General features: G+C 43.0%; 1 protein-coding gene and 1 long non-coding RNA gene across 4 annotated transcripts in view; one reads left to right on the top strand and one right to left on the bottom strand.

Annotated features, from left to right (window-relative positions):
• Positions 1-15,599, bottom strand: part of LOC102548461 (uncharacterized) — a 33,375-nt gene extending 17,776 nt beyond the window's left edge. For all 3 annotated transcript variants that reach the window (XR_010052680.1, XR_010052681.1, XR_593026.4), the window contains exon 1: positions 940-15,599. This is a non-coding gene — a long non-coding RNA (uncharacterized LOC102548461). The remainder of the gene's footprint in view (positions 1-939) is intronic.
• Snx6 (sorting nexin 6) overlaps positions 1,058-20,620 on the top strand; it is a 43,203-nt gene continuing 23,640 nt past the window's right edge. Inside the window, exons 1-5 of the mRNA NM_001108711.1 lie at positions 1,058-1,111; positions 1,257-1,304; positions 15,593-15,697; positions 16,746-16,856; positions 20,318-20,439. Coding sequence (NP_001102181.1) covers positions 1,106-1,111; positions 1,257-1,304; positions 15,593-15,697; positions 16,746-16,856; positions 20,318-20,439 — 392 coding nt within the window. The 5' untranslated portion in view covers positions 1,058-1,105. The remainder of the gene's footprint in view (positions 1,112-1,256; positions 1,305-15,592; positions 15,698-16,745; positions 16,857-20,317; positions 20,440-20,620) is intronic.

The following is a 20,620-nucleotide window of genomic DNA, read 5'->3' as shown; positions in this document are numbered from 1 at the left end:
TTGAACCTTTGAAAGTGATGATGCCACTAAATGGAGACACGAGCTTTGCTTGAGTGACCCTTTGTAGAAGCGAGGTGCAGTAAGTTAGAAATAGCTATTTCTTATAAAATTACATCTATTTACTAGTTGTGTGTGCGTGTGTTTGTGTGTGTCAAAGAACAACTTGCAGTACCTTTCTACCCGTGGATCAAACCCTATCTCTGAGAGAAAGAGAGAGAGAGAGAGAGAGAGAGAGAGAGAGAGAGAGAGAGAGAGAAAGAGAGGAAGAAGAAGAAGAAGAAGAAGAAGAAGGAGGAGGAGGAGGAGGAGGAGGAGGAGGAGGAGGAGGAGGAGGAGGAGGAGGGGGGAGAATGAATGAATGTCAACTGCAGTACCATTCTATCTTGTGGGTCAGTAGTCCTGTGGTTTGAACTCAGGTCTCTAGGCTTAGCAGCAAGTACTTTTCCTCACTGCTAAGCCATCATGCTGGCCCAGGGGATTATTTTCTTGACGTGTCTGTGGATATTGGTTTGGCGATATTCAGCTGGACAGTTAGCTCAGGTCTGGGGATTGTTTCTTAGTATAAAGGCAAGGAATACTCTTGTAATGAGAACAGCTCTGTTTTTATAGTGCTCAGTCATTAGCACCCCGAACTGAGGTAGTTATTACTTCCCCAGCAGTAAAAGCTTGATTATAGCCCCTGACTGCTTACTGTGTGAAGGCTTATGGTTCCTTAAACTTCCACAGGCAATATTGTATTAATGGTGATTAATCATCATGTAACTCAATACAAAGACAAGAATATTTACTGTGACTTCCTGGGAGTGCTTGTACAGATTTTTAGGGGCCCTCGGGGCAAGGGAACTGGACGGTTCTCCGGGTGGCCCTGGGGCCTTCCTAAGCCTGAGCTCCCCAGCAGTGAACAGCGACTTTTGTTCTGGGGCCGACCCTCCCTCTTACCTGGAGCAAAGGATCCTGCGTCCTTTCCCCTTCAGGGACAGCTCCCCTCTTGCAGCGGGCAGGGGGCGGGGCTGGCGTTCGGCCCCGCCCTCAGCCCCACCCGCGCGGCCGGCTCGGTTCGTGGCCTTGCTTGTGAGTCTGCGCGAGACCTGGACTCGAAGCAGCCATGATGGTGGGTGTTCACGGCGGCGCCGAACTCGGGGCGCGCGGTGGGGGTGGCGGGCGCGGGGACAGCGCGGACTGGGCGCTAATATCTCTCCTTGTGTCTCTCCCTTCCCTTCCTCCCTTTCGGTGTGCTGGGCCCGCTGACTCCGCAGGAAGGCCTGGATGACGGCCCCGACTTCCTCTCGGAGGAAGACCGCGGAGTAAGTTGTGTCTTCTGTCGTCTAGGACCCTCGGTCCCTCCCCCGCCTTGGCCTGAGGAGGGGTCCCAGGCTGCGCTGCCGCCCTGAGTCGCCCTTCCGACCTCCGCGGCGCGCGCCCCGCCCTTCTGCAGCCCTTCTTCCCTGGGGTCGGGCGCTTCTTGGTTCCGCTGGTCCCGTGGCCGCTTTCTCGCCTTGGGCGGGCGATCCAACCCTGTGCTGAGCTTGCTTTTTCCAGGCCTCGCTGCAGGTGGGGTGGCGAAGGTGGTGGCCGGGTTGGAACGCCCCCATCCTTGACTCTCTGGGTCAGGAAACCCATTTTCAGATCTTCCCGGTGGTACCGTCAAAATCTTTCTGTGGCTTTCTGGGACCTCGTTTCTCCTTTCTCTGTTGAATGGTTATGGATTTGGTCTAAATTTATTCTTTTGTAGTGATTTTTTTTTTCAGTCAGCAAATCTCAGTTGTGCCCTAAAAGATTTTGCAAAGAACTGATAGCCTTTGGTATCTTTACTTTTTCCCAGTATATCCCTCAACCCCCATCCTTTTCAGGGTTCTCTCGGTATTGTTTCCCATCACTAGCCCTATTAAGGTATGACTTACAAAATAATAATTTACGTAAAGATATACAGCTTGATATTTGGATACATGTAGAGGTTGTGAAATAATTACCATTGTCAAGTTAATTAGATAGACCTCACTCAGGTACCTTCGTTTTCTTTTTGATGAGAACACTTGGTTTACTCCAGGCAGTTTCAAGTATACATTATTATTAATAACTCCACTGTACATTAAGTATCCAGAACTTAAAACTGGAAGTTGTATCCTCTGACCACTCCCTCCCCCCCCCCTTCCCTCTTCCTGCCTCTTATTTAAAGGTCTGATTTCTCCCTGCAAGTTCGTCCCCCAAGCCTTAGTGAAGGGTAACATGTAAACCTTGTACAGGTGCAAGACTGAAAAATACTGTATCACTGTCACTAAGCAAAGTTTCATTGTTACCATTAACAGCTCACACTTTGTTAGGCTTTTTTTTTTTTTTTTTTTTTTTTTGAGACAAGTTTCCTTGTACAAGTTTCCTGCCTCCCAAGTGTAGATGATAGGTGTCACCCAGCCCGGTTTTCCTTTTGCTTTTACTTATCCATCGTAAATAATGTGAGAGGTGCAGGTGTTAGTGGGTGGGTTTGGGATAGATGATAAACATTGAAGGATGTTGTTGGTTCGTGATTAATTCTTTGACTGAGTAGTGGGTAGATGCAGCTCTGTGAACTGTGTGCTGTAGAGGCTAGACAGTGTCAGATCCCAGACGCTGGAGTTACACGTGGTTGAGAGCAGTCTGTGTGGATGCTGGGAACTGAATTCAGGTCTGTAGAGCAGTGTGCTCTAACTACTGAAGTCATCTCACCAGCCCCTGAAGCAGAGTTTTTAAAAGTTAGTATCATAGAGAGGCACATACTACTGCTGATCCATTTCCTTCTTCCTTTCTGCTTTTTCTAACAGAGTGTGAGCTCCTGCTTTTCTGTATTCCATTGCAGAGAACAACTGTCCTTCCACTTTTACATGGGTTCTGGGATTGAACTCAGGTTGTCAGCAAGCACTTTACTTTTACTAAAGCCATCTTGGCCAAGGTTGGGGTTTAATAAAGATATTTAATACAGGCTTCAAGCATGAGGGCTAGGAAAGAGTCATTCTCTCAGAAAGAAAGACAAGACTTGTGTGGATATAGACTCATCAAGGTGGACTTGAGAGCAGCCAGATGCTTTTGTAAATGATTAAATTAACTCCCTCGGTTTACATAGCAGCACCATATGATTTCTGGTTTCTAAAACTTCTAGTTAACTACAAAACAATGTTTGTGTGCATTAACTACAAAACAATGTTTGTGTGCATTAATTACAAAACAATGTTTGTGTGCATTAATTACAAAACAAATGTATGTGTGTGTGTGCATCTGTGTGTGTGTGTGTGTGTGTGTGTATGTGTGTGTGTGTATGTGTGTCTGTGTGTGATTTTTGGATAAGACAGAATTAGTTGGTTTGTTTTTTGAGACAGGGTCCCTCTTTGTAGCTATGACTGGCCAGGAACTGATAGATGTTTGCATGCCCCTGCCTCCTCAGTACTAATGTTAAAGGCATGAGCCACTGCTTGGCATAGTTTGGATTTTAAGGGAAAAGCAGTTGTATTGAAAATCAGTGGTGTGTGTAAGACCTTGGCCTCGATCCTTGATACTGGAAATAAAATAGAAGAAACTAGCAGTTATTGATGAAATGAGATTAGTTTTAGTTCGGTTAAATTGATGGTTCTAAAAACATGTTGTCTCGGGGGTTGGGGATTTAGCTCAGTGGTAGAGCGCTTGCCTAGGAAGCGCAAGGCCCTGGGTTCGGTCCCCAGCTCTGAAAAAAAGAACAACAAAAAAAGAACCAAAAAATAAATAAATAAATAAATAAAAAGCAAACAAGAATTGTTCAAGTGTTAATTTTGTTTGGTTTTGGTTTTTCAAGACAGGGTTTCTCTGTGTGGCCCCAGCCATCCTGGAGCTCCCTCTGTAGACCAGATTGGCCTCAAACTCAGAGATCTGCCTGTCTCTGTTGGGGTTAAAGGCCTGCACCACCACAGCCCAGCTAAAGTGTTAATGTTTTAAATATTTTTTACATTAATGATATGAGAAGTGGAGTGTTTTCTAATTCATAGCTTGTGTTGGTGGCTTTTGCCTTTGTGTATGGAACTGAAAGTTCTTCAGTGATAAGTCTGGGGACTTTTTACATGTCACAAAATTGGAGAGAAAACAGAGCAGAGCTGTCCGGGGTGGGGGTAACTGTGGAACGTTGTAAATGAAAAGTGATAAGTCTGGGAACTTTTTACATGTCACAAAATTGGAGAGAAAACAAAGAGCAGAGCTGTTGGGGTGGGGGTAATTGTGGAACGTTGTAAATGAAAAAGTTATCTATTTTTAGTAGAGCAAATGTCAATTTATTAAGGAAAAGTGAGAAAGACTCCAGAGAGTGGAAGGCGTTCCAAGGAGGCATACTCTAAGTGGAACAAACACAAACAGAACAGAGGCTGGAGGTATAACCCAGTCGGGCAGCTGGCTCTGCACAGTTCTGTGACTGCGTTTGAGCTCCCCTCCCCTAAGTGGAAAAAGGCATCATGAGTTAGAAATTGTATACTGTAAGCATGGTTCCACACACCGAGGCGGAAGGCCTGAGTTCAGTCCAGGGATGCAGATGATGGAGAGAAAACCAGTTCTCACAAGTTGCCCAGTTACTGACCTCCACATGCATTCAGTGGCTTGCCTCATCCCTCACGGGAAAAAAAGTAAAATGTTTAAAAAAAAAAAAGAAAGAAAGAAAAGGAGAAAAAGAAACACTGGATCTCTAAAAAGAAATGTTTAGGGTGTTAGGATGTAGGGGTGGCTGTACTCACTGTCCAGTTCTTCCTTACTGTGGGGCTGTGGAACTGGTGAGTCAGCAGTTACGACTGGATGTTATGTTACGCACTGTGCAGACCTTTCAGTCAATATCTGAAGCCTAGTTTTTCTCTCCTTTTACATTTATTTGGGAAGAGTGAGTGTGTGAGAGGTGGTAGCAGCACGGCACAAGCAGTGTGAACCAAGCACAGGTCTCCTGGAAGGGCTGCAGACATCACAACCACACAGCCATCCCTCCAGCCCAATGTACAGAGGTCAGAAGACAACCTTCAGGAGTCAGTTCTGTGATAGACAGTGGGTCCCTGAGCCCAAACTCGGGTCAGCAGGCCTGCACAGCACACAGTTCCCTTACTGAGCTCTTTCTCTCTGCCTCCAGCAACCCATGAAGTTTCTTGTTCACTGAAGTTTGATTATTGTTGCACATTGAGTTTGCTATTTCCTCATTTTAGGAATAGAAATGTCTGGCCTGTTTGAATTTGCATATGTCATGTCTGTCTGTTAGAAGTAGATCCCAGTAGTCAGAGTTTAAAGCATTGCAATTTTCATTGAGACTTCAGATCAGTAGTTTTCAACCAGTAGGTTGTGACTCCTTTGTGGGAAGTGTAAGAACCCTTTCACAGAGGTCACCTAAGACCATCAGAAAACAGATATTTACATTACAATTCATAACAGTAGCAAAGTTACAGTTATGAAATAGCAACAAAATAACTTTGGTTAGAGGTGACCACCCAACAGGAAGAACTATATTAAAGGGTCGCAGTGTTAGGAAGGCTGAGAACCACTGCTTTAGATCATTTTGCTCAGTCTATAGAAAAGGGACTCCCCCCCCCCTTCTCATTGTACTTGTTTATTTGGGTGGGGGGGGTGTGCATTTAAGGACAAAGGATCACTAGTGGGTGTTGGTTCTCTCCTACCATGTGGGAACCCACATTCTCAGACTCCTTCACCCACTGAGTCATTGCACCAACCTTTCTCCTACCCCTCTTTCCTTTGTTTTGTTCTTTACATAGGGTTCCCTGTGTAGCTCCAAGTCCCTGGTTTTCCTCCTCCCCTTCCCAAGCACTAGGACTGTCACCTCCAGCTTTTGAAACAGAGACTGAGAGAAAAGTATAAAGTGAGTGTCTGATCTAGGTTGCAAAAAGAGACATTAAAGATTCAGAAATAACACAGGCATATAGAATAATGAGCAGGTAAAAGTAAAGCCAATATTTTAAAGGAAATCTTTTAAAGCAGACACAGGGTTTCATCATGGTATTTTTATCAGGACAGGCTCTGAGGACAAAAGGAAAATGTTTTATGGCGACTAAAAAGAAGGCTTAAAATAGTGTATTTGATGGCATATACCAGTAATGCATGTTATTGAGAGAACTGAGGCAGAGGGATGAGACCCTATCTTGGTGTGCTTCCCTACCCTCAAAAAGCTAAAAAAAAACAACAACAAAACCTCACTCAGCATCACAGTACAGCTAAGTCTTGTTTTCTTTAGCTCCACCTCTTCAGGAGCCACATACAGAAATGAAGGACGGTAACACATCATTTAATAAACAGATGAGTCCTTTGAACTGGAACATCACTATGTTTTGATGTGCAATGCATGTCAGAGTGATGGCCTAATTCTCTTAGCATGTGCTTTCAATTCTAAATGGCACGCTGTTTTAAAAAACAACCTTAGTGGGTGGGGCAACTTCATCTTCTGGACTCCCTGTCTTAGTGATGTCATACTCCAGCTGTGTAAAGAACTCTCAGTCACACACAGATCCTCAGATCAGAACAGTCATGGAGACCAGTTTAATTTCACCTTGGGAATATTTGCTGTATTTTTTTTTTAAGTTTCTAAAACTTTTATTTATTGTTAATTGATGTGTGGAGGTCAGAGGGCAGCTTCATGAAATTGGTTCTTTCCTCCTTTACATAGGCTCTCATTGTTGAATGGTGTTCTGGTTTGCTCTCTGTTGGGATACAGCACTCATCAGAACCACCCTGGGAAGGAGAGGCTTTATATGGCTTACAGGTTATATAGTCCATCAGTGAGGGAAGCCAGGGCAGGAGCTCAAGGCAGGAACTGAAGCAGAGTCGAGGAGGAAGAGGAAGAGGAAGAGGAAGAGGAATGCTGCTTGCTGGCCTGTTCAGCCGCTTTACTTAAGCACCCAGGTTCACCTGAGCAGGTTGGCACTACCTACTGTGGGCTAGTCTGATAAAGTCAGTCCCTCACTTAAGTTTGCTCGTTTCCTAATCTGTGTTGACAAAACCCAGCACAAGTGGCAAGTGCCTTCATCCCCTGACATCCCATTGGCCCTCCCTGTCTTTCTCTTCTGCACGCTTGGTGTTTCTCTGGGACGTAGCAGCGTTCACTGCTGCTCCTCCACCCTTCTGGTTTCCATTCTCCCTCAATTGTTTTCTCACCATTTCGTAATTAAATCATTAAATCGCTTCACTTTCCGAAAGGACTGCCCTGTCCATTTCTTTTGGAGTAAAGTCCAGACACCTTCAGCTCTATTTATCACTGTTGACAACCCTTTGTGGCTGGCCAGCCCATACTTCTCCCACCCACACAAGCCCTGTCTGCCTGTCTCCTCACATAAATTCTTTTAAAATCTGAAACAAGGGGTTGGGGATTTAGCTCAGTGGTAGAGCGCTTGCCTAGCGAGCGCAAGGCCCTGGGTTCGGTCCCCAGCTCCGAAAAAAAGAAAAAAAAATCTGAAACAAATATTTGCTTTATTCATGTGCCTGTACAGTGTTTATACATCTACACAGATTCAGAAAGATTGAAGAACTGGTTGTGGTCATATATAACTACTAGGAGCTGTAGTCAAACACACTATTGAGCTCTAGTGTATGGACTGCTAACCTTTTTGTTGCCACCAAAATGAGCTAATTCCTGAATATTGATGAGGAATATTGTAGAATCTGAGAGAGGGAAGGGAGGAGAGCTGAAGATGGATAGTGTGCATGTGAGTTCCCCGTGGGGCGCCTGACCTGCTTGAGGCATTGGTTGTGGTGTTCAGACGCTGCCAGTGTTGTAGCTTACTCCTGACATAGAGAGTGGATTGATGCCTCCTTTCAGAAAAGCAGCCAAAGCAGTTAATAGGAAATTGGAATACAGCAGCTGAGGTATGGGAAGAGCGGAGCTAAGGCTGAAGGAGCCCTGGGATGGAGAAGGCAGTGAGTTCCAGGCAAGGTTTATTTTGGTTATATTAGTTACATGTTTGTATGTATATCTTTGTACACAAAGAGCCCATGATGAACACATGAGGCTGTAAGAGCATTCTAGAATCCCCTGGAGTTAGAGGGGGAGACAGTTGTGAGCCTCCTGACCTGTGTGTTGAGAACTGGACTTGGGGATTTTTCAAGAGCTGTGAATGTTAACAACTAAGACGTCTCTCCAGCCCTATTTTTATTTGTTTTAAAATCACTTTATTTTGTAAAAGTTAAACATACATAACTAAAATTAGCACACATTCTAGTCTGTTCTGTGCATGCACTTGATTGAAATTCAGCTTGGGATAATTATGATGCTCACTTAATGCTAACAAATGTCGGCAACCTGATCTTTGTAAAAACAGTACATGTAAAAACTCAGCTACATGACCATAATGTATACAGAAAGTATGGTCAGATTGATATGCGATATATGAAAAAGATTTCTATTAGCATACACAATACGTTTCATTATGTCATTTTTTTCTTTTTTAAAAAAGATTATATTTGTTTATTTTGTGTGTAAGGAAGTAAAAGGGCATGTCATGCACAGTATTCAATTGGAGATAAAGAATAACGTGCAGGACCACTTTTCTCTTTCTGCTATCTATGTAGGTAGGTACTAAGAACCAAACTCAGGTCATCATGCTTGGTAACAAGGGCCCTTATCTACCGAGCCGTCTCTTTGGCTCACTTTATAATATTTTGATACATATATGTAACGTACTTTGAGCATACTCACAATTAGCCATCCTCTCTTGTACCCCTACTCAACTCCCAGTACCGCTTTCCTCTTTTCAACTAGTCCCTCCTCCTTTCATATACAAGGTGATTTCTATTTCATTTCTTTATTTGAGGGTTTTCTTTCTTTTTATTTTTTATAAAGCTACAACTTGAAGATTTATTTTTTATTTATTTCATGTATATGAGTACACTGTAGCAGTCTTCAGACACAGCAGAAGAGGGAATCAGGTCCCATTACAGATGGTTGTGAGCCACCATGTGGTTGCTAGGAGTTGAACTCAGGACCTCTGGAAGAGCAGTCAGTGCTCTTAACCACTGAGCCATCTCTCCAGCCCCTTATTTGATGGTTTTTTAAAACAGGGTCTCACTATGGAGATTTGGCTATCCTGAAGTGTGTCACATAGATTAGGCTGGACTCACATGGTCCATGTGCCTCTGCTTCCCAAGTGCTAGGATTAAAGGCATGTGCCACCAGCAGTTGGCCTATTTATCTGCCCGCCCATCCATCCATCTTTGCCTGTGAGTTCTCTGTCTACATATATGCCTGCATGCCAGAAAAGGACAGCAGATCCTATTACAGATGGTTGTGAGCCACATGTGGTTGCTGGGATTTGAACTCAGGACATCTGGAAGAGCAGCCAGTGCTCCTAAACACTGAACCATCTCCCCAGCCCCTAGTTTAATTTTCTATTAAAGAAATTTAATTTTCTAATAAAGTTTTTTTAATTTATTCATTTTTGTTTTTTCAAGACAGGTTTTATTTGTTTTTTGTTGTTGTTGTTGTTGTTGTTTTTGTTTTTTTTTTTTTAATGTGTAGCCTTGGTTGTCCTAGAACCAGCTCTGTAGATCAGGCTGACCTTAAACTCACAGAGATCTGCCTGTCTGTTCCTCCCAAGTGCTGGTATCAAAGGCATGCACTACCACTGCCAGGTTTATGGATTTATTTTTTATTTAATGTGTATGAATAAGTATTTTGTTCATGTATGTAAGTGTATTTTGTGCATGCTGGTACCTATAGAGGCAGGAAGAAAGTGGCAGACACTTGGAACTGGAGTTAAGGGCAGTTGTAAGTGGTCATGTAGGTTCTGGGAACTGGACCTGGGTCCAAGAACAGCAAGTGCAGTTAACTGCTGATCCATCTCTTTAGCCAGAAAATATAAGGCAATTTTAGGGCCTAGCAATATGGTTCAGCAAATAAAGGTGTTTGCTACTAAACCTTATGACCTGAATTCAATCCAGGACCAACAAGGAAGGAGAGGACTATGTATGCATGGTATGCATGTACATACACATACAAAACACATGCACACACAAATAAAATATAGTAAAAGGAAATATATTTAAAAAATACATTTACTCTGTGTGTGTGTGTGTGTGTGTGTGTGTGTGTGTGTGTGTGTGTGTGTGTGTGTGTGTACATGTATGAGACCTGGTAGTAGTGATAGTCAGGAAACACCGTGCTGGAGTTGATTCTGTCCTTCCCCTGGGTGTAAATGGGATTGAGCAATAGAACTTGGTCATCGGGCTTAGGCTTGGTGCCAAGCTTTTATACCCTCTGAATCGTCCTGTAAGCCTTGGAAAGAAAGTTTTAATTCTGGAACATTTAGCAGTCTTGCTCATGAATTTAGCTCCCCCACCCCCTTTAAATATTTTTATTTTATTTTTAACTTTGATTTTGAGACACGGTCTTACTACGTAGCCCAGGCTTCCTCTGACTTGGAGATCCGCCCGCCTGTCTTTGGAGTACTGGGGTTAATGGCATGTCCGCAATGGTCAGCTTAGTTTCCTTTAGTTTTTGTTGTATAGCCTAGACTAGCCTCAAACTCAGCAATTCTCTTGAGGGCTGGGATTTGTTTTACTTAGAATACAAAGCATTGAGTTCCCTTGTGGTATGGTGTAGAGACTTCTGAAATGGCAGTTTGATTGTATGTTCTAGAGGTGACAAGACCCATGGCAGGGCTGAAGTGAGCCAGAGTCATAGTGGATTAGACATCCTGGTGGGCTGCTGTAGTGACTTTGGCTTTTCCAAGTGGAAACCTTTTTGAACTCAGGAATAATATCTAGTGTGATGAGATTGTAGCAGTGGGTCTATAAGGAACATGTTACTGAAGGGCAAAACAGAAGCAAGAAACCATCAGGAGATTCAATAATTGTTATTTCTCATCCATCTCTACAATTTACTAATGCTAATGCTTTTCTAGCAAAAGAAACTGATTAATTTTTTAATATTTATTTATCTCATGTCTGTACACATGTATATGATAAATAACTCTCCTTCCGGTGGGGTCTAGGGATCAGACTCGGGTCCTCAGGCTTGACAGCAAGCACATCTACCAGCTGAGCCATCCCACCACCCTGAAAATGCCGTTTGTTTAAGTAGCTGTAAGTGGAGAATTAACTTCCCAGCAACTGATCAGCATCTTTTTCTTTTTGTGTTCTGGTGCTTAGAGCCTAGGTCTTCACAGCATAGGTTGGCTTCAGCTTCCTGTACAGATAAAGATGACCTTGAACTTCTAACCCAAGGGATTCCACCTCCCAAGTGCACTACCACACCTGACTTAGAGGTCTCTAAGTGATTATCATCATTATAAGATTTATTTATTTTTAAGTATGTGTGTGTGTGTGTGTGTACGTGTTTGCAGTGCATGTACCCTTAAAAGCCTGAAAAAGGTGTTAGATCCTCTGGAGCTGGAAGAGTTATGAGCCACTGTGTGTGTGCTATAAATCAAATGTCTGTCCTCCAGCCTGTGGGAAAACAGCAAGTACTGTTAAACGGCCGAGCCATCTCTCCATCCCGAAATCTTTAAATTTCTATTTTATTTATTTATATGTATTTCTTTTTTGAGTCAGAGCTTGCTATATACACCAGTCTGGCCTCAAATTCCCAGAGAGCTGTCTGGCGCTGCCTCCGGCCCTAGAATTAAAGTGGTGCACCCCTTCTCTGGCTTTTTAAGTTATTTTTAATGATTCTGTACTTTTTTGTTGCTTAACATTTGTGTCCCTGTCTCTCTTAGGAAGAACAACATGAATGTTTAACCCACTCTTTCTAAAGTACAAACTTTACTTGTCCAAATAAAGATAAAACCAGTTAAAGTCTAGTTAGAAATTTCCTCAAGCTGAGCTAACTAGTTGCAGAAATTTGATTAAATGTTCATGATCATAGGATGTCTACATTAAGTCTTTCCCTTATTAAAACCTTCTAAAGTTACTGGCCTTTTTTTTTTTCCAGAATGAAAACAGAGTCTACCTGGGAAATCTATATCATTTATGTGATTGATAGATTTATAATATAATGTTTTATGATGCCTAGTGAAGGCGATTAAAAATATTTTCTGTGTAATACCAAGAAGTATAGTTAACAGAAAGATCTATTTCAAGTGTGTTGAAATATAAAAATGCTCACTAAACACCCAGAGGTGGTGACACACACCTTTAATCTGGAAACAGAGGCAGGCAGATCTCTGTGAGGACAAGAACATCTTGGTCTATAAAGAGAGTTCCAGGACAGCCAGGGCTATACATAGAAACCCTGTTTCAAAACCAGAAGGGGGGAAAAAAAGCACTGAAACAATATAGCAAAATAACTTTCAGTGGAATTTTGTGCTGATGTGATACAGTACCACTTGAGATAAGGAAGCAGAGGGATTTCATTTTAGAGACTGGCTTCTTCACTGTATATGTTGGTTATTATAAACAAGTCTTGAAAAGTCTTATGTATATATAGTATGAAGTGCAACTTACTGTCAAATAAAATAATCTTTTATGTCCACTTTTTTTTTTTTTTAAGACAGGGTTTCTCTGGATCAGGCTGGCCTTGAACTCAGAGATCTGCCTGCTTCTGGAGTGCTGAGGTTTTTTGTTTTTTTTGTTTTTTTTTTTTTTTTTTTTTTTTTTTTTTCTTTTTTCTTTTTTCTTTTTTTCTGGAGCTGGGGACTGAACCCAGGGCCTTGTGCTTGCTAGGCAAGCGCTCTACCACTGAGCTAAATCCCCAACCCCTGGAGTGCTGAGGTTAAAGGCGTGTGTCACCACTGCCTGTTTGGTGTGTACTTCCTAAAGTCAGCTGTAGAGCTAGATTTTATTTTTGGAACATTGTGGTGACTCAGTTTTTAAAGTGAAAAAGACATGGTAGATTGCATTAATAACTTTTAAGGTATTATGTAAAGTGTATAATATACTTTAATAAGGTGTGGAAAGAGAAGTAACAGAAAAGTTAGGAAGCTAAGAGCTAGTTCTCAGGACTAGAGAGATGGCTGAGTGGTTAAGAGCACTAGCTGCTCTTTCAGAGGTCCTGAGTTCAATTCCCAGCAACCACATGGTGGTTCACAACCATCTGTAACAGATTCTGGTGTATCTCAAGACAGCTACAATGTATTCATATCCATTAAATAAATAAAATATTTTTTAAAAAAAGAGCACTGACTGCTCTTTCGGAAGGTCCAGGTTCAATTCCCAGCACCCATATGAGAGCTCATACCTGTCTGTAACTCCAGTTCTAAAGGATCTGACACCTACACAGACATACATATAGGTAAATCAACCAATATACATAAAACAGGCTGATGAAGAGATGCTTCACTGGGTAAAAACCGTACAGACCTCCAGAACCTGCTGAAAAAGAAAGTTGAACATGGCAGTGTATACTTCTGATTCCAGTACTGAGGACATGGGTAAAGGCAGGTCCCAGGAGGTGGGTGACCAATCAGTCAGCTTCAGGTTTGATGAGAGACTCTGTCTCAAAAGATAGTATCAGCTGGGCATGGTGTCATACTCCTTTAATCCTAGTACTTAAGAGGAACAAGCTATCTTATCTGTGTTTGCAAATTCTAATATGACCAGGGCTACACAGTTGATAGCTTATCTCAAAAAAAAATTAGAAAAATAAAACAAATATAGATGTTGCAGCGTGACAGAGGGTGACACTTGACATTGGCACTTGTCTTTAACGGCACATAACACATGCTCTTTTGGAGTTCCTCTGCATCCCTTTAACAAACTTACTTTTCTGCCTTTGGTTCTTGTGTGCAGCTTCTGAACATGTGGAAGGTGCATGTGATTGTTAAGACTTGCATATTATATGTAAATCATATCTACAAGTTATAATCAAGGACTAAGTCAGCAGTTCTCAACCTGTGGGTTTTGAGCCCTTTGGGGGCTAGACAGCCCTTTCACAGGGGTTGCTTAAGACAATTGGAAAACATAGTTACATTATGGTTCATAACACCAGGAAAATTAAAGTTACGAAGTAGCTATGTAAACAATTTTATAGGTGAGGATCACGGCAACATGATGATCTATATTAAAGGGTGGCAGCATTAAGAAGGTTGAGAACCACTGGACTAAATAAAAGTTCATTGTGTGGGATATTTATAAAGATAGAAGAATCCAAAAGACAATTGGGGCATGGTGGTGGTTGCCTATAATTCCATAGAACCTGTGAATCCCAGCCCTCAGGAGCCCTTGAACTCAAGGTCAACCAGGACTGGAAAGGTTTTAGCTCAGATAACAAACAAGGAAAAGCCAAGTGTTGTGCCATTGGTGGGGGTGGGGTGGGGGCAGGCATTGTATTTGGTATAGAAAGATGAGGAAGTTGAAGAAAAAACCTGTAATCTGGAGTAATCTTTGCCTTCTGAGGCAGGGTCCTGGTGTACACTCAGGCTGGCCCATGGTCATTGTGTACACTCCTATGTACCTTGTGTCTGGAATTTCAGGTGTGCACCAGCACCCCTGGTACCAAGTTGGTTTTGATCAGTTGTGTTTAGGAAATGCTCATGTGGGCGGTAAAAACAGAACAGATGAGGAAATGTGAGCTGGGAGTGTAGCTCAGTGCTACACTTAACCTTGTGCAAGGATCAACCATGACACCCGACCCCAGCTCCTGCAGGCCTGCACAAAGAACAAAATATAGGTAAAGTTAGTCTCAAAACTATATGATTAATGTACTAGTTTGCTTTGGGTGTTATTAAAAAAGATCACCTCAAATGTGCTAAATCAAGAGCGGTTTCCATAGTTCTAGAGGAGAGGTGAGAAATCAGCATGGCTGCCCTGAGAGCCAGTATCTTCCCTCCAGAATCTGTAATGGGATCTGGCACCCTCTTCTGCTGTGAAGACCCTGACAGTGTACTCATATACATAAAATATATAGAATAAAAATAAATAAGACTTAAGGTGCACCAGAATGACCTCCTCTTCTAAGTGAATCACATCTGCAAGATCCTTTTGACTGCATAAGGCCCATTTACAGATTGTGGGGATTTGGATATAGAAACCTTTTGGGAGTCATTAGCCAGCCGGCCACAGTAATTATTTTAAAAGTGGCTTGAACATGAGTTAAAAAACAAACCAGAAAGGAAAAAGAGTCCCAAATTTTTGGTGGTGGAAGTTTTAAGATGGGGTCTGTCTCAGCCTCCTGTGTGCTGAACCACAAGAGAGAACAGGCCTGGCCTCTGTTGGTTTTGTGTTGTCTTGTTGGAAGAAGAATGAAATTACTTAAGTATACAGAACCAGGTTTTGTAATATACCTTTCATTCCAGCCCTCAGGAGGCAGAGGGAGGAGGATCACAAGTTTGTCTTTTAAAAAGAGACTTTAAAAAAAAAAAGACTGAAAAGATGACCTCTTGGTGAAAACCACATAACTGCCAGTACTGCAGTCCAGAGAGGCCCTGCGCGCCCTTCTGACCCGATTGGGCCCCTTCATGCACATGGTGCACATATTCACATACACACACACACACACACACACACACACACACACACATGCTCACACACACACATGCTCACACAGATTCTCTGCTCACACACACATGCTCACACAGATTCTCTGCCCTTTCTGGCCTGCTTGGGCTCCTTCATGCACATGGTGCACATATTCACACACTCACACACAGATAAAACAGAAATTTTTCTTTATGTTGTATTTTCTCTTTTTTAGCTTAAATCAATAAATGTAGATCTCCAAAGTGATGCTGCTCTACAAGTGGACATTTCGGACGCTCTTAGTGAAAGGGATAAAGTCAAATTCACTGTTCACACAAAGGTAAAGTGGGGCTTTGTATTTTGCGTTACTTTAGAAAGGCTGTTACTTGTATAATATGTTGATTTGAACTTTAAATATATTGGGAAGAGTCATGGGTCTTTTTTTTTTTTTTTTTTTTTTTTTTGATTCTTTTTTTCGGAGCTGGGGACCGAACCCAGGGCCTTGCGCTTCCTAGGTAAGCGCTCTACCACTGAGCTAAATCCCCAGCCCCAGAGTCATGGGTCTTAATTGACTATTTTAACAAACAAGATTAGGGAAGTTACTTTTGTTTGTTTTGTTTTTGAAATAGTATGTAGTTCTACCTGTCTGGGAACTGCCTATGTAGATCAAGCTGGAAAAGTTACTTATAATTTCTATTTCTGCACTCTCGGTTTCTCTCTCTGTCTCTCTATCTCTCTCTCTCTCTCTGTCTCTCTCTCTCTGTGTGTGTGTGTGTGTGTGTGTGTGTGTGTGTGTGTGTGTGTGTGTGTGTGTGTGTGTATGCACATATGCCTGACCAAGTAGCTTTGGCTGTCCAGGGACTCACTGTGTAGATGAGGCTCATCTCAACTCCTAGGTTTGCCTGCCTCTGCCTCTGCCTCTGCCTCTGCCTCTGCCTCTGCCTCTGCCTCTGCCTCTGCCTCTGCCTCTGCCTCTGCCTCTGCCTCTCTGCCTCTGCCTCTCTGCCCCTGCCTCTCTGCCCCTGCCCCTGCCCCTGCCCCTGCCCCTGCCTCTCTGCCCCTGCCTCTCTGCCTCTCTGCCCCTGCCTCTCTGCCTCTCTGCCCCTGCCTCTCTGCCCCTGCCTCTCTGCCCCTGCCTCTGCCTCTCTCTCTGCCTCTGCCTCTCTGCCTCTGCCTCTCTGCCCCTGCCTCTCTGCCCCTGCCTCTCTGCCCCTGCCCCTGCCCCTGCCTCTGCCTCTGGACTGCTGGGGTTCAAGGTGAGCACCTCCACACCCAGCTAAAGTATGAATTTAAAAGGATAGCAGTGTAATATATAAGTGCTTAGTAATTGTTTTTTAAAGATCTGACGATAATTTTATTTTTATTCAAGAAAATTGCTGTCTTTACAGAGTTCATTGCCAAATTTTAAGCAAAATGAGTTTTCAGTCGTTCGACAACATGAGGAATTTATCTGGCTTCATGATTCCTTTGTTGAAAATGAAGACTATGCAGGTTACATTGTAAGTATGGGGGAGGGGTCTTTTTTTTTTTCTTCTGATGTGCACGTATCTGGGTGTTGTGTGTGCGAGTACCCACAGAGACCAGCAGAGGTACCCTAGAATTTGAGTTACAGTAAATTGTAAGCTGTCTGACATGGGTGCTAGGAACCAAACTCAGGTCCTATAGAAGAGTAATAAACTGCTGATTCATCTCTCCAGCTCTTAGTTTATTTTTAATGATGCATATGTGTATCTGTGTGGGTGTGTGCATGTGAGTGCAGGTGCCTGTGGAGGCCAGAGGCATCGGATGTTCTAGAGTTGGACTTATAAGTGGTAAGTACAGATTCACCCAACAGGATCAGGAACTGATCTTGGATCCTCTGCAAGACACTGGTGTCTTTACTGCTAAGCATCTCCCCAGCCTAAGTTTTCATTTTTTAAGAGTATTTTGGAAACTCCTGTGGTTTCGTTTAGCATTTTTAGTAACTGATGTGACTTAAGAAATGGCAGCCGTGAGGCGTTGACTTATCACCTTTACCCTGGGCTGCCATGTCTTAATTTTGAGTCTGTTACATTTTAGAGTCTTGCTGTGTTGCCTAGCCCCTTGCTGGTCTAGAGCTCACTATGGAGACCAGGCTGATGTGCATGGATCTGTAATAGTCTTAATGCTGCCTGTCAAGTCTAGGATTATAGACAGGAGCCCTCTGGCTTGGATGGTTACTGTTGTATTGGAGTAAATAATTAATGAGGAAATGTTTTCTGGATTTGGGGCTCTGAGTGGACAGGTACTTAAAGGTTAGAAGATTCCTGAAGACATTGCAATCGAGAGTAAGTGGTTATTCTTCCTCAGCTGTTGACATTTATGAATTCCCTGAGGTCATCACGACTCCATTGTGTCTCCATCCTGAGACCAGCAGCCCCCTTGAGGTGTGTAGCTCAAATTTTGTGAATGAGCAAGAATGCCTTCTTTTTGCATTCTTTTCTTTTCTTTCTTTTTTTTTTTTTTTTTCCAGAGCTGGGGACCAAACCCAGGGCCTTGCGCTTGCTAGGCAAGCGCTCTACCACTGAGCTAAATCCCCAACCCCTTCTTTTTGCATTCTAATCCCATCTTTTCTCCCAACCTCTCATATGGTGGTGCCTTTTCTCTGCTTTCTCTACCAGGAGGCTATTTCTCATCAATTAAGACTGTCTCGGTTATCTTTATACTCCTTGCTCACCATGGTACCTGCTATATAGGATCTGTTTAATATGTATATCCTGAAATGTATCTGATGCTATTTGACTCTGTCCCTGTTCTCAGAGCAGTTTGTTGTTGTTTGTTTTGTTTTTAACTTAGGGGACAAGAGAGATTTTTTTTTTTTTTCGGAGCTGGGGACCGAATCCAGGGCCTTGTGCTTGCTAGGCAAGCGCTCTTACCACTGAGCCAAATCCCCAACCCCGAGAGATGGTTTGATAGTTAGGAACACTTGATGCTCTTGCAGAGACCTAAGTTCAGTTCCCAGCACCCACATTGCAGCTCACAGATACCTGGGAACTGCAGGGCTCCTATGCTTCCTTCTGTCCCTGTGGGCACTAGGAATGCATATAGTGCATGGGCATGTTTTCTACACAAATGCACATCAAGTTTTTTAATAAAAAATTCAATGCATATGTATCTATTTATCTGGGCTTTTTAAAGATTGAAGATAGATTTATTTTTTCATGCAATATATTTTAATCATGGTTTCCCTTCCTTCATTGCCTCTCATTCTCCCCAACTCCCCACCCATTTATCCCCACACTTCTCTGTTTAGAAAACAGACAAATAAAAACAAATAGGGAGAGGAGCTCACACACACACACACACACACACACACACACACACACACACACACACACACAGAATATATAAGTGAAAGACTGGTAGGGTTAGAAATGCCCAGACAAAACATTATGATATTTAAAAAAACTATAAAAAACACTAATGAGTTCGTTTGTGTTGTCCGTTTGCTGCTGTGGTGGGGCCTGCCTGTAAGTGTGATTTTTATACCCAGTGAGACTCTATTGGAGGAAACTAATTTTCCTTTGAGAGATTATCAGTTAGAGTTAGCTTCTTGGTTAGGGATGGGGGCTCAGTGTTGACTTCTTCCTCTCTTGGCTGGGATCCTGTCTGACTTAGACCTGCGCAGGCCCTATACGTGCTGCAGGTCTGGAAGTTCGTTTATGTGTCAGCCCTGCTGTGTCTAGGAGGAGCGAAGCCCTTGCTTCCTTGGTGCCTTCTTCAGAGCACTGAGGGGGCAGTTTGGTAGAGACATCCATTTAGGACTGGGTGTTCCAGGGTCTCTCACTCTCTGTACATGGTCCAACAGTGGCTCTCTGTGTTTGTTCCCATCAGCTTCCCACCAGTCTGCTTCCCAGGGCACCACCACTCTCCACCCTTTGTGGACTGTGCACAAACAAACAAATAAGTAAACAAAGTATGATGGGGGCTGGCCACTTGGAGGGGTGAGGCAAGAGGGTTTAGTTTTTTCAAGATTGGCTTACTCTAAAGATTTTTTTTTTCATTTATTTATTTATTATGTATACGTCATACAGCTTTCTGCCTGCATGTATGCCTGTAGGCCAGAAGAGGGCACCAGACCTGATTATAGATGGTTGTGAGCCACCATGTGGTTGCTGGGAATTGAACTCAGGACTTCTGGAAGAGCAGACAGTGCTTTTTTTTTTTTTTAAAGATTTATTCATTTATTATATATAAGTACACTGTAGCTGTCTTCAGATACACCAGAAGAGGGCATCAGATCAGATCTCTTTACAGATGGTTGTGAGCCACCATGTGGTTGCTGGGAATTGAACTCATGATCTCTGGAAGAGCAGTCGGGTGCTCTTAACCACTGAGCCATCTCTCCAGCCCCCCCAGACAGTGCTCTTAACCTCTGAGCCATCTCTCCAGCCCCTGGCTTACTCTATATAGCTCACTCTGATCAGCCTACTTTTTCCTCATGAGGGCTGGGATTAAAGATGTGCACCACCACCACCAGTAGAACCCACAGATCTCAACTTCTAGAACTGGAGATGTTTTCTAATCTGAAGTTTGGTATCTCTGGTGTTCAGTTCATATTTTATACTTTATCAACACAGTGTTGTATTTTGTTTGAGTCAGGGTTTTACCTGTAATTAAGACTGTACTCAGAAGTATTAGGTTGGCCTCAAATTTGTGGCCATCCTACCTCAGTTTCCTGAGTACTGGCGCCATCATCCCCAGATACCGTGGCACAGTACTGAGAGAAATGGACCGGGGCTGGTGAGATCGTCTGCCACCAAGCCCTCAAGGCCTGAGTCTGACCCCAGGTCTGAGATGGCGGAAGAGGAGAACCAGATCCTGCAAGTCATTCTCTGATCACTACACATGCTAGGACTAGTGTGTGCACGCACGCACACACACATAAATGTTTAAAAAAATGAAATTTTTCATTAAAGTTAGTTATTTTGTTTTGTTATAGATCCCACCAGCACCACCAAGACCCGACTTTGATGCTTCACGGGAAAAACTGCAGAAGCTTGGAGAAGGGGAAGGGTCAATGACAAAGGAAGAATTCACGAAGATGAAACAGGAGCTGGAAGCGTATGTGATGTTATTTGTTACTTATATTAACTCTGCTCTCTGACACCCATTTCACCAAAGTGACCGAAAAAGCCAGAGTGAGTCTGTTAATGACCATGATCAGAGCCTCTTCAGAAAAAGTATACCATTGTCTCTGTTGTCAGATTTTTACATTATTTAAATAGACTCTAAAACCTGAAAA

Source organism: Rattus norvegicus, chromosome 6 (genome assembly GCF_036323735.1).
Source record: "Rattus norvegicus strain BN/NHsdMcwi chromosome 6, GRCr8, whole genome shotgun sequence".
In the NCBI taxonomy this organism is placed as follows: Eukaryota; Metazoa; Chordata; class Mammalia; order Rodentia; family Muridae; genus Rattus; species Rattus norvegicus.
This window is presented reverse-complemented; position numbering and strand designations above follow the sequence as displayed.